The sequence below is a fragment of the Enhydra lutris genome, unplaced genomic scaffold (assembly GCF_002288905.1).
Source record: "Enhydra lutris kenyoni isolate GAN:26980312 unplaced genomic scaffold, ASM228890v2 scaffoldscaffold17, whole genome shotgun sequence".
NCBI classification, from domain to species: Eukaryota; Metazoa; Chordata; class Mammalia; order Carnivora; family Mustelidae; genus Enhydra; species Enhydra lutris.
This window is the reverse complement of record NW_019154101.1, coordinates 11,719,311-11,731,696: the sequence shown is the minus strand read 5'-3', so window position 1 is coordinate 11,731,696 and position 12,386 is coordinate 11,719,311. Positions and strand designations below refer to the sequence as shown.

At 39.0% G+C, this 12,386-nt stretch overlaps 1 protein-coding gene across 2 annotated transcripts in view; it reads right to left on the bottom strand.

The window, feature by feature from the left end:
- LOC111147550 (serine/threonine kinase 38) overlaps positions 1-12,386 on the bottom strand; it is a 41,236-nt gene that overhangs the window by 23,641 nt on the left and 5,209 nt on the right. For both annotated transcript variants that reach the window (XM_022503642.1, XM_022503643.1), the window contains exon 3: positions 569-620. In XM_022503642.1, the coding sequence (XP_022359350.1) occupies positions 569-620 (52 nt within the window). The remainder of the gene's footprint in view (positions 1-568; positions 621-12,386) is intronic.

Sequence of the window (12,386 nt, the reverse complement as noted above, 5' to 3'; positions counted from 1 at the left end):
CCCTCTGGGTTTAGTCTTTTTTTACACATTGGAGTTCATTTTATGCTCTATATTTCCCACAAGTTTTCAGTATTTTTCACCATTTTCCTGAATTCTATGATTCATTCCTATTTTTGAAGGCATTTCCACTTTCAGTTTCTTGCATAGTTTCTTAACTATATTTTCTCCTACCACGTCAGTAGACACTGGGAGGACTCATCCGAAGAGATATTTTGCCTGGATAATGATTTCAGAAATTTGCTCCACTCCTATCGAGACTTTTCTGTGACTTCCATAAGTATGCTATAATTTGTTGTTGTTGTTGTTGTTTTTAATTTTAATGTGATCTCATCTCTTTATTTTCTTGGAATTCTAAATCTAGTTAATTTATTACAACTGTGCCTAGATAAATCTTCCTCTCCCTGGTACTTAGTAATGAGGTTCTCCCTTTGCATGAGTACCTAAATCCAGAAGTACATCAGCCCTCATAAATTCCTCTAAGCCAAGCACCCTATGTACCAAGGCTAACAACTTGCTGAACAAGATTTGCCATGCTGGGTTCAAGGAAAAATTTCCCAATATGAATTACCTCTTCATCTTTCAGGCCTTCTTCCTCCATTACTTTCTCTAACTTCTTTTGTCTAAAAATAAATAAAGATATTTGAAATAACAATTGAATACCTTTCTGAAAACTCCATATAAACACAGTATTGTTTAATGGTAAAAACAGGTGAATCTCATATGCTCATTAAAACAACAAATTACAGGGTGCCTGGGTGGTGCAGTCAGTTGGGTTACTGCCTCTTGGTTTCAGCCAAGGTCATGATCTCAGGGTTGTGAGATGGAGCCCCACGTCCGGCTCTGCGCTCAGCGTGGAGTCTACTTGAGGATTCTTTCTCCCCCTCCATCTGCCCCTCTCCCCATCCCCACCACTTGTGCACACATGTGCTCTCTCAAAAATAAATAAATCTTTAAAAAAAAATTACAGCTACTAACATAAGTGAAAAGATTCCCACCCTTTGTTAGTTCTGCATTTTGAAAAAGACCGTATGTTAATGCAACAAAGAATCCTATTTCAAAATGAAAAGTTCTCTCTCTTTTTTCAAGTATTTCCCCCTTAAACAAACCACAAACAGCTGGTGTTTGATAACCTCTTCTATCAGGGTGTCTCTCTCTCTCCCTGACTGAACTCCACTTCCTTTATTTTTATATCTTCCTCCTCCTCCCTGCCATAAGCAAAGAGCAATAAACAACAGTAAAGGCAGAATTTAGAGATTCAAGGGGAGAGGCAGGAATGATCAAAACAGGTGACTATCACCACTATTAAAACTTAAAAGACTCTGGGGTGCCTGGGTGGCTCAGTGGGTTAAAGCCTCTGCCTTTGGCTCGGGTTGTGATCCCAGGGTCCTGGGATCAAGCCCCTCATCAGGCTCTCTGCTCGGCGGGGAGCCTGCTTACCCCAACTACCCTGCCCCAGCCGCCTCTCTGCCTACTTGTGATCTCTGTCCAATACAAAAAATTAAAAAAACAAAAACAAAAACTTAAGACTCTAAATCCCTGGAGTATTAAACCTTAGAAACTGTATCCAAGAGTATTTCTCATCTACAGTCTCATATTGATTTGACAGAACTAAAAGAAACAAGAAAAACTTCCTTAGAACTAATTCTATACGACCTGCATTTATTCAGCATAGTAAGTGAAGGCACGTTGGCTGGGGTCTCTATGCCTTATCAGCATTTCAGGTAACAGGCGGTGTGGGCAGGACAGGGAAGAATGACAGTAGGAATATAGGGCGCCTGAGTGCTGCAGTCAGTTGAGGACCCGACTCTGGATATTTGGCTGGTGTTGTGATCTCAGGGTCATGGGATCAACCCCGAGTCAGGCTCTGCACTAGGCACACAGTCTGCTTAAGACTTGCTCTCCCTTTCCCTCTGCCTCTCCCCACTGTGCACTGTCTCTCTCCCTCTCTTTCTAAAAAAAAAAAATAAATCTTTAAAAAAAAAAAAAAAAAGGAAAGAAAGTAGGGAGTACACGAAGCAATACCTTGTAGTCTAATGCGGGGAGGCATGCAGCACTTCAAATGTCACACTGAAAGGCCTCTTAGTCTGGAAATAACTAAGAGCTCCAAGGGCTTGTGTGTAAAGGAGTGATGCAAAGAGGTTTCTATCTTAAAATGACAGCCAGCAGTAAGGACTGATAGACTGGCAGGGAAAGTAACTGACAAAGACTGAAGCGAACTAAAAGCTCTCATAATGATTCAGATATGGAGTCCAGATCTGGAACAAGGGCTGGAAACCTAGAATGCAGTGAACAGAGGGACTACAAAGATGACTAACTGGCAGGAGGCGTCAAAGGAAAAATCTTAGACTTTCTTGTGTGGGAGGATAATGATGCCACTAAACAAGATAGGGAAACACAGAGAAAGGACCACAAGAAGATAATGGGTTTTATTTGGGTCAATAAATAATTATTGCAATAACAGCAATTAGTTAAAATTAATAGCATGTTAAAAATCATATTACAAGTCTACAGTATCAGATGATATATATCAAGTTGTGTCTAAGCTCTCAGGAAGTGAAAAGATCTACTCTGACCCTGTTGGGGGGATGGGGGGAGCACTTACGTGGCTTCCAGCCTGGCTACTTCTCTGGGTTTCCAGAATATTTTGCGATATGCATCTTTGTTTGCAAGTGTATTGGAGGGATAAGGCTGTACTTACTGTTGGTATTTTCAGGAATATATGCTAATTAGTTGAAGTAGAGAAGAGTAAAAAGAATCAAAGATAACATCAATAACTCAACCATGGTTAGCTCTTTTTATGCCTCGAATATCAAACATCATCATGCTTTCTGACTGTATTCTTTTGAATGATCACACCAGATTGAGCTAGAAGTCCAATGTGCTATCATACAATGTGTGTTCTAGAGATGGCTGCTTCTGACTATATTTTAAATCTCAATTCAAACTAAGAAGTAGCCCGACTGCAAGTGTAAATTATTAAATTGCTTTCTGAACCTACCTGAGAGTAAAGTTATCAGAATCAACTCCTTGAACACACTCAGATTCTTCCACTAGAAAAAGTATCCAGAAAAAGCCTATCATGCAGAATTATCCACAGTAATGATTTATTGGGTCCAAGCCAATGAAGACCTTAAAGACACCCAAAATGGCAAGGATAGCCTGAAATGAGGCTTACAAGTGACAACCTCTGTGAGATGACACCAAGAAATTACTGTTAACTTTGTTAGATTCATGGTGGCATTGTAATTATACAAGGAAATGGCCATATTTTTAGAGATGTACACTTAAGTACATAGGATTGAAATGACAGATGTTTGAAATTTGCTTTAAAACACAACAGCAAGAAAAAATAAAATGGAACAAATTTAACAAAATCTTGATAATTACTGAATCTGAGGGCTGACTATGGGAGCTCACTTTATTAGTCTTTCTGTGTGTGTGTTTAGAAGTGTTCATAATGAAAAAGAAGAGCAGGCCCCTCCACTGGTTGGTCTCTGATCAAAGATACTTTGACAAAGCCATTCTTCCACACAACTCCAATGTTCCAGAGAAGAATTCTGGGAGAGAGACTGGCCACTTTCACACTTAGAGGCCACACCCAACCTCACCCCATTACTTTCCATGAGCTCTATTTATTTGCGTGTGAGCTCACTTCTCACAGAAGACAGTAAGATTTTTGGAAGGCAAGGTTCATATCTGAATCCTCCTTCTCCATGAAGAACAGTGCTTTGTACACAGCAACTTTATAAAATGTATGTCACCAAACGGCGGGTGGGGGGAGGGATCACAGCGTGTAGTAATGTGCAGACACATTCATGACTATGTGTAATTAGCCCCCTTTGCTAATATTAAATTCACCTCACAGCACAGCTTGGTTCAGAGGCTGCAGGGATAGGAGAAAAGGGCCAGTGAATTCTACAAGAGCTGAACAGACAATATTTCTCATTTCTGTTGATGAAAAATTAAAAATGAGGAAAAATAGTACAGAAATAATCACCGTCATTTTCATGATCAAAACTGAGAAAATTCTCAAGAAATACCCTAAAAATGAATCTAACACAGATTTTTTAAAAATCTCAACAAATTGGGGTTCCTGGGTAGTGCAGTAGATTAAGTGTCTGACTCTTAGTTTTGGTCTCAAGGTCATGAGATCATGCTGGGGTCAGTTCCCCGCTTGGAGCTGAATCTGCTTGTCCTTCTTCCTCTGCCCCTCCCCACTGCTCTCTTAAAAAGAAAAAATCTCAACAAATTACTTTGGTTTGACTGATGTATCTAGTCAGTGAATAACATTCAAAGGTCAAAAGTCATCTCTGGGACTTAAATAAAACTGACACTTGCTCACTAATAATCATCACATATTGCAACTCAGTATCAGATCAGACCAAACACAGACACAAGAAAACCTGGGTAAAAATACCTAAAAGGAGGGCGCCTGGAAGGCTCAGTTTGTTAAGAAACTGCCTTCGGCTCAGGTCATGATCATGAAGTCCAGGGATGGAGTCCCACATCCGGCTCCCAGCTCTACAGGGAGTCTGCTTCTCTCTCTGACCTTCTCCCCTCTCATGCTGTCTCTCAAAGAAATAAAATCTTTAAAAAAAAAAAAAAAAAAAAAAAAAAAAAACCTAAAAGGAGTAGCAGACAGTGCTGGTTCTCAGTGGGTAAAATGTTGGAAAGTTTTTATTTGATTTGGGGGCTGGAAAGGAGGGAAGCATACCATTACTTCCTATTAAATTGGATTTTTGTGGCTTTAATTAATCCACCAAAATAGTATTCATGAAGAACAGAAACAACACAGAATATTTTATAAGAAAAAAATGTCAGCTTCCTCAGTTTTGATTTCAGACTGCTATAAATTATTTTTTGTATGAATAATTCGGCAAACATCAATATTTACTGGATACCTAGGATCACATAAGAGAGAGAAGAGAAGAATTGCTATAACTAGATAACCTTACCATCAGAGGCAAAACAAAGATTAAATAAAGAAGATGATGAGGGTTGATGGGGGGAGGAGGGTTGGGAGAGGGAGGGTGGGATTATGGACATTGGGGAGGGTATGTGCTATGGTGAGTGCTGTGAAGTGTGTAAACCTGACGATTCACAGACCTGTACCCCTGGGGATAAAAATATATTATATGTTTATAAAAAATAAAATTAAAAAATAAATAAATAAATAAATAAATAAAGAAGATGAACTTGCACTCCTGAGTGGGTTCAGTTTATAGTCTACCAGTAGCATTACTAGGAGACCATCAAACAGACACCGGACTTAGGGGGTTTAATTGTTTATAAATAGATCAGTAAAACTTGCTATAATGTTTCTAAACTCACTGAATGTTCTCATATTCTACTTCTACACAGGAAACCATTCCTAAATGATTTTTCTTCTTTCTTCTACCTCTAGGCTTTGGCTTCATCTCCCCTGTCATTAAGTACTTTGTTTCAAATATAACCTAGTGTTCTACTATAAATGGAACAATGCAAAAGGTGCATATGTGTGGAAGAAATATTAGAGATTTTAAAGGCATCCAGACAAGGCATATATATTGAAAATTTATACAACCTAATCTCAAAATTTACTAGCCCAATACTTATTTCAAACCACTCATCACATATTAGTGATATACTCATAATAAAATGTTTCTTTATCATTGATTGTCTCATATTATTTAGACTCTGCTTGTTTATCAAGGTTCTATGACATTTCCACCCATAACATGAAAAAGCCTGAAAATCCATTTCTTACAGGCTTGGGTTTTTTCCTTTTTCTTTCTTTCTTTCTTTCTTTTTTTCTTTCTTTCTTTCTTTTCTTTTTTTTTTTTTTTTTAGTAGGCAATGCGGGGCTTGAACTCAGAACCCTAAGATCAAGACCTGAGCTAAAATCAAGGGTCAGACACAATCAGCTGAGCCACCCAGGTGCCCCATCTAACAATTCTTTTTCTTTTTTTTTCTTTTTTTTTCAGATTTTATTTATTTATTTGACACAGAGAGAGGGCACACAAGCAGGGGGAGTGGGAGAGGCAGAAGCAGGCTTCCCGCTGAGCTGGGAGCCCAAGCCAGGCTCGATCCCAAGACCCTGGAATCATGACCTGAGCCAAAGGCAGACAATTAAGGACTGAGCCACCCAGGTGCCACCATGATATAACACTTATTAATAACATAAATAAAACCATATGTCATATTGTTCCTAGAGAATGTGATAATATATTAATAATGAACCATAAGGCACAGCCAGTAGGATTAAAAACCAACTATTATTAAATAAAACAAGGTTCAGTTGGTTGAGCATCCAACTCTGGGTTTCGGCTCAGGTTATGATCTCACAGTCATGGGACTGAGCCCACATCAGGCTCTGCGCTCAGCGCAGAGTTGGCTTCAGATTATCTCTCCTCCCTACAGCTCACATGCATGTTCGTTCTTTCTCTCTCAAATAAATAAATAAAAGCTTTTTTAAATAAATAGATAAATCGGGGTGCCTGGTTGACTCAGTTGGTTCAGCACCTGGCCCTTGGTCTCGATTCAGGTCATTATATCAGGTTCTTGAGATAAAGCTCTACATCCGACTCCATGCTAAATAGAGTCTGATTCTTGCCCCCTCTCTCTGGCCCTCTCTCTCTGCTCATGTGTGTGTGCTCTCTAAAATAAAAATAAATCTTTAAATAAATAAAACAAGTAACTTAATCAGAACTCAGAGTATTTGTTTTGTAACTACAACACCAGAAACTCTGATTTCAATAGAGTGGTTGTATTAAAAAGAGCTATCTAGTAGTGAAAAGAAGGGCCACCTGTACCCCAATGTTTATAGCAGCAATGGCCATGGTCGCCAAACTGTGGAAAGAACCAAGATGCCCTTCAACGGACGAATGGATAAGGAAGATGTGGTCCATATACACTATGGAGTATTATGCCTCCATCAGAAAGGATGAATACCCAACTTTTCTATCAACATGGATGGGACTGGAAGAGATTACACTGAGTGAAATAAGTCAAGCAGAGAGAGTCAATTATCATATGGTTTCACTTATTTGCAGAGCATAACAAATAACACAGAGGACATGGGGGAGATGGAGAGGAGAAGGAAGTTGAGGGAAATTGGAGGGGGAGACGAATGAGAGATATGGACTCTGAAAAAAAACCTGAGGGTTTTGAAGGGGCGTGGGGGTGGGAGGTTGGGGGAGCCAGGTGGTGGGTATTATGGAGGGCACGCATTGCATGGAGCACTGGGTGTGGCGCAAAAACAATGAATTCTGTTACGTTGAAAAGAAATTAAAAAAAAAAAGAGCTATCTATCTCCACTAGCATGCCTACAGATATACTGTGCAAATTTATTTTTGAATTCCCCATCATCCTAACATAGGGCACTTACAGGCACTTGTCTATTTCAATAAGCAGCAGCTAGCTATACAATATTTTGCTATACTGCATACAGCATATTTAAAATCTAATCATGAGTTACATCCTCTTGAAGAATGTGCCTGCAAAAACCCTTATTCAAAATATTAGCATATCAAATCTAGCAACATAAAAAAGAATAATACATTATGATCAAGACAGTTTTAACCCAGGAATGCAAGGTTAGTTTAACATGCAAAAACACAGTCCATGTAATTCATCATATTTTTTTAAAGGCTTTATTTATTTATTTGTCAGAGAGAGAGAGACTGTGAGAGAGGGAATACAAGCAGGGGAAGCGGGAGAGGGAGAAGCAGGCTTCCCACGGAGCAGAGAACCCAATGCAGGGCTCGATCCCATGATGCTGGGATCATGACCTGAGCTGAAGGCAGACACCCAACGACTGCGCCACCCAGGCACCCCTGTAATTCATCATATTAATAGAATAAACAGTGATGCAGAAAAGGGGATGCAGAAAAATTATTTGACAAAATTCAACATCCACTCTAGTTAAAAACTCTCAGCCAACTAGGAACATAAGAAAACTTCCTCAACTTACAAAGGGCATCCTTGAAAAACCTACAGGTAACATCACAACAAACAATGAAATACTGAGTGCTTTCACCCTTCAATCAGGAAGAAAACGAAGCTCTCTAGTCTCAACCACTTAGATTCAACATTGTACCTGATATCCTAGCCAATTCAATAAGGCAAGAAAAAGAAAGAAAAGGTGTCTCTTAATCTCACAAAACAAACTGAGGGTTGCCGGGGGCGGGGTGTTATGTTATGGACACTGGGGAGGGTATGTGCTATGGTGAGTGCTTTGAAGTGTGTAAGGCTGACAATTCACAGACCTGTGCCCCTGGGGCTAATAATACATTATATGTTAATAAAAAAAAAAAAGAAAAGAAAGAAAGAAAGAAAAAGAAAAGGTGTATAGATTGGAAAAGAAGAAGTAAAACTCTCTATTTGAATATGACATGATTGTTTACACAGAGTATCCTAAGGAATCTACCAAAAAAGTTAGTAGAATAAATAAATTAGCAAGTTATAGGATTTAAGGTCAGTATACAAAATTCAGTACTATTTCCATATACTAGAAACAAATAATTGGAAAAAGATTTTTAAATGTCCACTTAAAGCAGCATCAAAAAAACCCCCAAAATACTAGCAACAGAAGAAAAAAATAACATGTAAGACCCCTACACTAAACACTACAAAACACTGATGAGAAAAATTAAAGACTTAAGAGAATGGAAAAATATCGCATGTCCATGCATCAAAGATTCAATACTGTTAAGATGTCAGTTCTCCCCCAAACTGGTCTATAGATTCAATTATAATCATAATCCCATCAAGCTTTCCTCTAGAAATTGACAAGCTGATTCTAAAATTTATATAAAAATACAAAGAACCTAGAATACCCAAAATAATCTTGGGGGGAAAAAAACCCAAAACAATTAAATTTAAGACTTACACTAACTAGATGACTTCAAAACTTACCACGATACTATAGTAATGAAGTGTGATACTGGCATATGGACAAAAAGATCAGTGAAAGAGAATAGAAAACCCAGAAATCGGGGCACCTAGTTGGTTCAGTCAATAGAGCATGTGACTCTTGATCTAGGGGTAGTAGGTTCAAGCCCCACAATGGATGTAGAGATTACCTAAAAAAAACTTTAAAAAAAGAAAGAAAGGAAGAAAAAAGAAAACCCAGAAATACACACACATTACATGATATTTGATTTCTGACAAAAGTGCCAAAGAATCTAATGGGGAAAGGAAATCTCTGCAACAAAGGGTGCTAAAACAACCAGATATTCATAACAAAAAAAATAAATAAAGCTCAACCCCCATCTCACACACTTATTAATTCAAGATGGATCATAGAACTAAATGTAAAAACTAAATTATAAAACTTCTCGAAGAAGATACAGAAGAATATCTTTATGACTTGGGGGCAGAAAAGTTTTACTATAAAAAAAAATTGCCAAATTAGATTTCTAATTTAAAAACTGAATTTAGGGGCACCTGGGTGGCTCAGTGGGTTAAAGCCTCTGTCTTCAGCTCAGGTCATGATCTCAGGATCCTGGGATCGAGCCCCGCATCGGGCTCTCTGCTCCACAGGGAGCCTGCTTCCTCCCCTCTCTCTCTCTGCCTGCCTCTCTGCCTACTTGTGATCTCTCTCTCTCACTCTCTCTGTTAAATAAATAAAATCTTTTTAAAAAATAAATAAATAAAATAAAAACTGAATTTAAAATTTCTGCTCATCTGAAGACACTGTAAAGATAATGAACAGGAGGGGCACCTGGATGACTCGTAGGTTAAGCCTTCTACTCTTGACTTAGGCTCAGGTCATGACCTCAGAGTTGTGAGATTGAGCCCTGTGTTGGGATCCAAGCTCAGCACAGTCTTCTCAAGATTCTTTCCCCTCCCCCTCCTCTCTTCCCCTCAGCACGTGCCTGCTTGCTCTCTCTCTCTCTCTCTCTCTCTCATGCATGCTCTCTCACTCTCTCTCTCAAATAAATAAAATCTTAAAAAAAAAGGGGAGGGGGACACAGACATTTCGTTAGCAAAAATGTAAAGCAATTGAAAGTATCACACAAGGCTGATATTCTGGAAAAAGGTCTAGCAGTTTCTCATAAAACTAAACATACACTTATGTACACTTATGGTCCAGTAATTCCACTCCTAAATATTTACCCAAGAATTGAAATCAAATGCTCACAAAAAGATCTGTACATAAATGTTCATAGAAGCTCATTCAAAACAGCTCAAAACTCAAAAAAGCCCAGATGTTTATCAACAGAAGAATGTAAAAACAGAGGTATAGTTAGAAAACAGAATAAAAGAACAAAGTATTGATACAATAGCAACATGGATGAACCTTGAAAACATCAGGCTGAGTGAAAGATGCCTTACTCAAGTGAGCACTTACTATATGATCTGTTTACATGCTTCATTTATATGGAACAGGCAAGACTAATCCATGATAGAAACAAAATTCCAACAGTGGTTGCCTGAGTTTGGAGGAATGTCTCCAGAAATCAAAGAACTTTCTGGAATGATGGTAATGGTCTAAGTCTTGATAGGAGTTTAAGTTCTACAGGTATATACATTTGTCAAAACTCATTGACTAGTACCCTTCAGATTGTGCATTTCAGATGGAACCCCACACTATGTGTAGAAATTACTTAAAAAAAAAAAAAAAAAAAGATGGGGCACCTGGGTGGCTCAGTGGGTTAAAGCCTCTGCCTTCAGCTCAGGTCATGATCCCAGGGTCCTGGGATCAAGCCCCGCATTGGGCTCTCTGCTCACCGGGGAGCCTGCTTTCCTCCCACTCTCTCTGCCTGCCTCTCTGCCCACCTGTGATTTCTCTCTGTCAAATAAATAAATTAAAAAAAAAAAAAAAAGAGGGGCGCCTAGGTGGCTCAGTTGTTAAGCCTCTGCCTTTGCTCAGGTCATGATCTCAGGGTCCTAGGATCAAGCCCTGCATCAGGCTCCCTGCTCAGCAGCAGTCTGCTTCTCCCTCTCCTTCTGTGCTCTTTCTTGCTCTCTCTCAAATAAATAAATAAAACTTTTACCAAAAATAAAAGGAAAAAACACAACCAGAGGAAGATTATGCATTTCACCATATGCAAAATTCACACTCTTAAAAAAAAATATATATATATATGAGAGAGAGAGAGATACAGATATATATAGAGAGCGAGTGAGCGCAGACATATACAGAAGTAAAACATACTGACACCTCCAACATATTTTGTATGTGTGTGTGTGTTTTAAGATTTTATTTATTTATTTGACAGAGAGAGATGGGAGAGAGGGAATACAAGCAAGAGGAGCAGGAGAGGGAGAAGCAGGCTTCCCACTGAACTGGGAGCCCAATGAGGGGCTCGATCCCAGAACCCTGCAATCATGACCTGAGCCAAAGGCAGAGGCTTAACAACTGAGCCACTCAGGTGCCCCACCAACATACTTTGAAGCATAGCAAAAAATTAAGATGGTTTAATGAATGGATAGAGAGATGGATAGATGAATACATAATACAATAATGAATGACAATTACACAATCTAGATGATGTATATAAGGGTATTCAGCATATTAATCCAATTTTTCTGCACTTTTGAATATTTTCATAATAAAATATTGGGAATAAAATTTCAATTACAAATTACTACACGAATAGTGTACACTGGATTAATAACAACAGGTGCCAAGTGATTAAGTGATTACTCTGTGAGAAACACTATGGTGGTGACTCACATTCATTATGTATAATCCCCAGAGCCAATCTTGCAAGGAAAGTATTATCCCCATTTTCCAGATAGGAAACTGATACACAAAAAGACTAAGAAACTGGGGGGCGCCTGGGGGGGCTCGGTGGGTTAAGCCTCTGCCTTCGGCTCAGGTCATAATCTCAGGGTTCTGGGATCCAGCCCCGCATTGGACTCTCTGCTCAGCATGGAGCCTGCTTCCCCCTCCCTCTCTCTCTGCCTGCCTCTCTGCCTACTTGTGATCTCTCTCCCTCTCTGTCAAATAAATAAATAAAAAGTCTTTAAAAAAAAAAAAAAAAAGACTAAGAAACTTATTCCAGACTCAGACAGCTACTAAATGATAAAGGCAGGATTCTAAACCCAGGTCTGATTCCGTAAGGGCTGCTCTTTCCGTTACATCATTCTGCCTTAACAATGAATCCAAGGATGTGGCCCAATTAATTTTTTTATACTACTGTGGAATTCTGTGGGGTTTTTTTCCCTAAGAATTAATTTTAAGTAACCTCTGCACCCAATGTAGGGCTCAAACTCACAACCCCAAGATCAAGAGTTGCATGCTCTACCAACTGAGCCGGCCAGGGACCCCTGTGCTATTGACTAGTAATAGAAAGAAGTGTGTGAATAGCAAGGGCTTTGGAATCAATGACACTGTCCTTCCTTTGTAATAGGATAGGCTATTACATGGCTGCTGCTATTCTTACCTCCTTTCAACG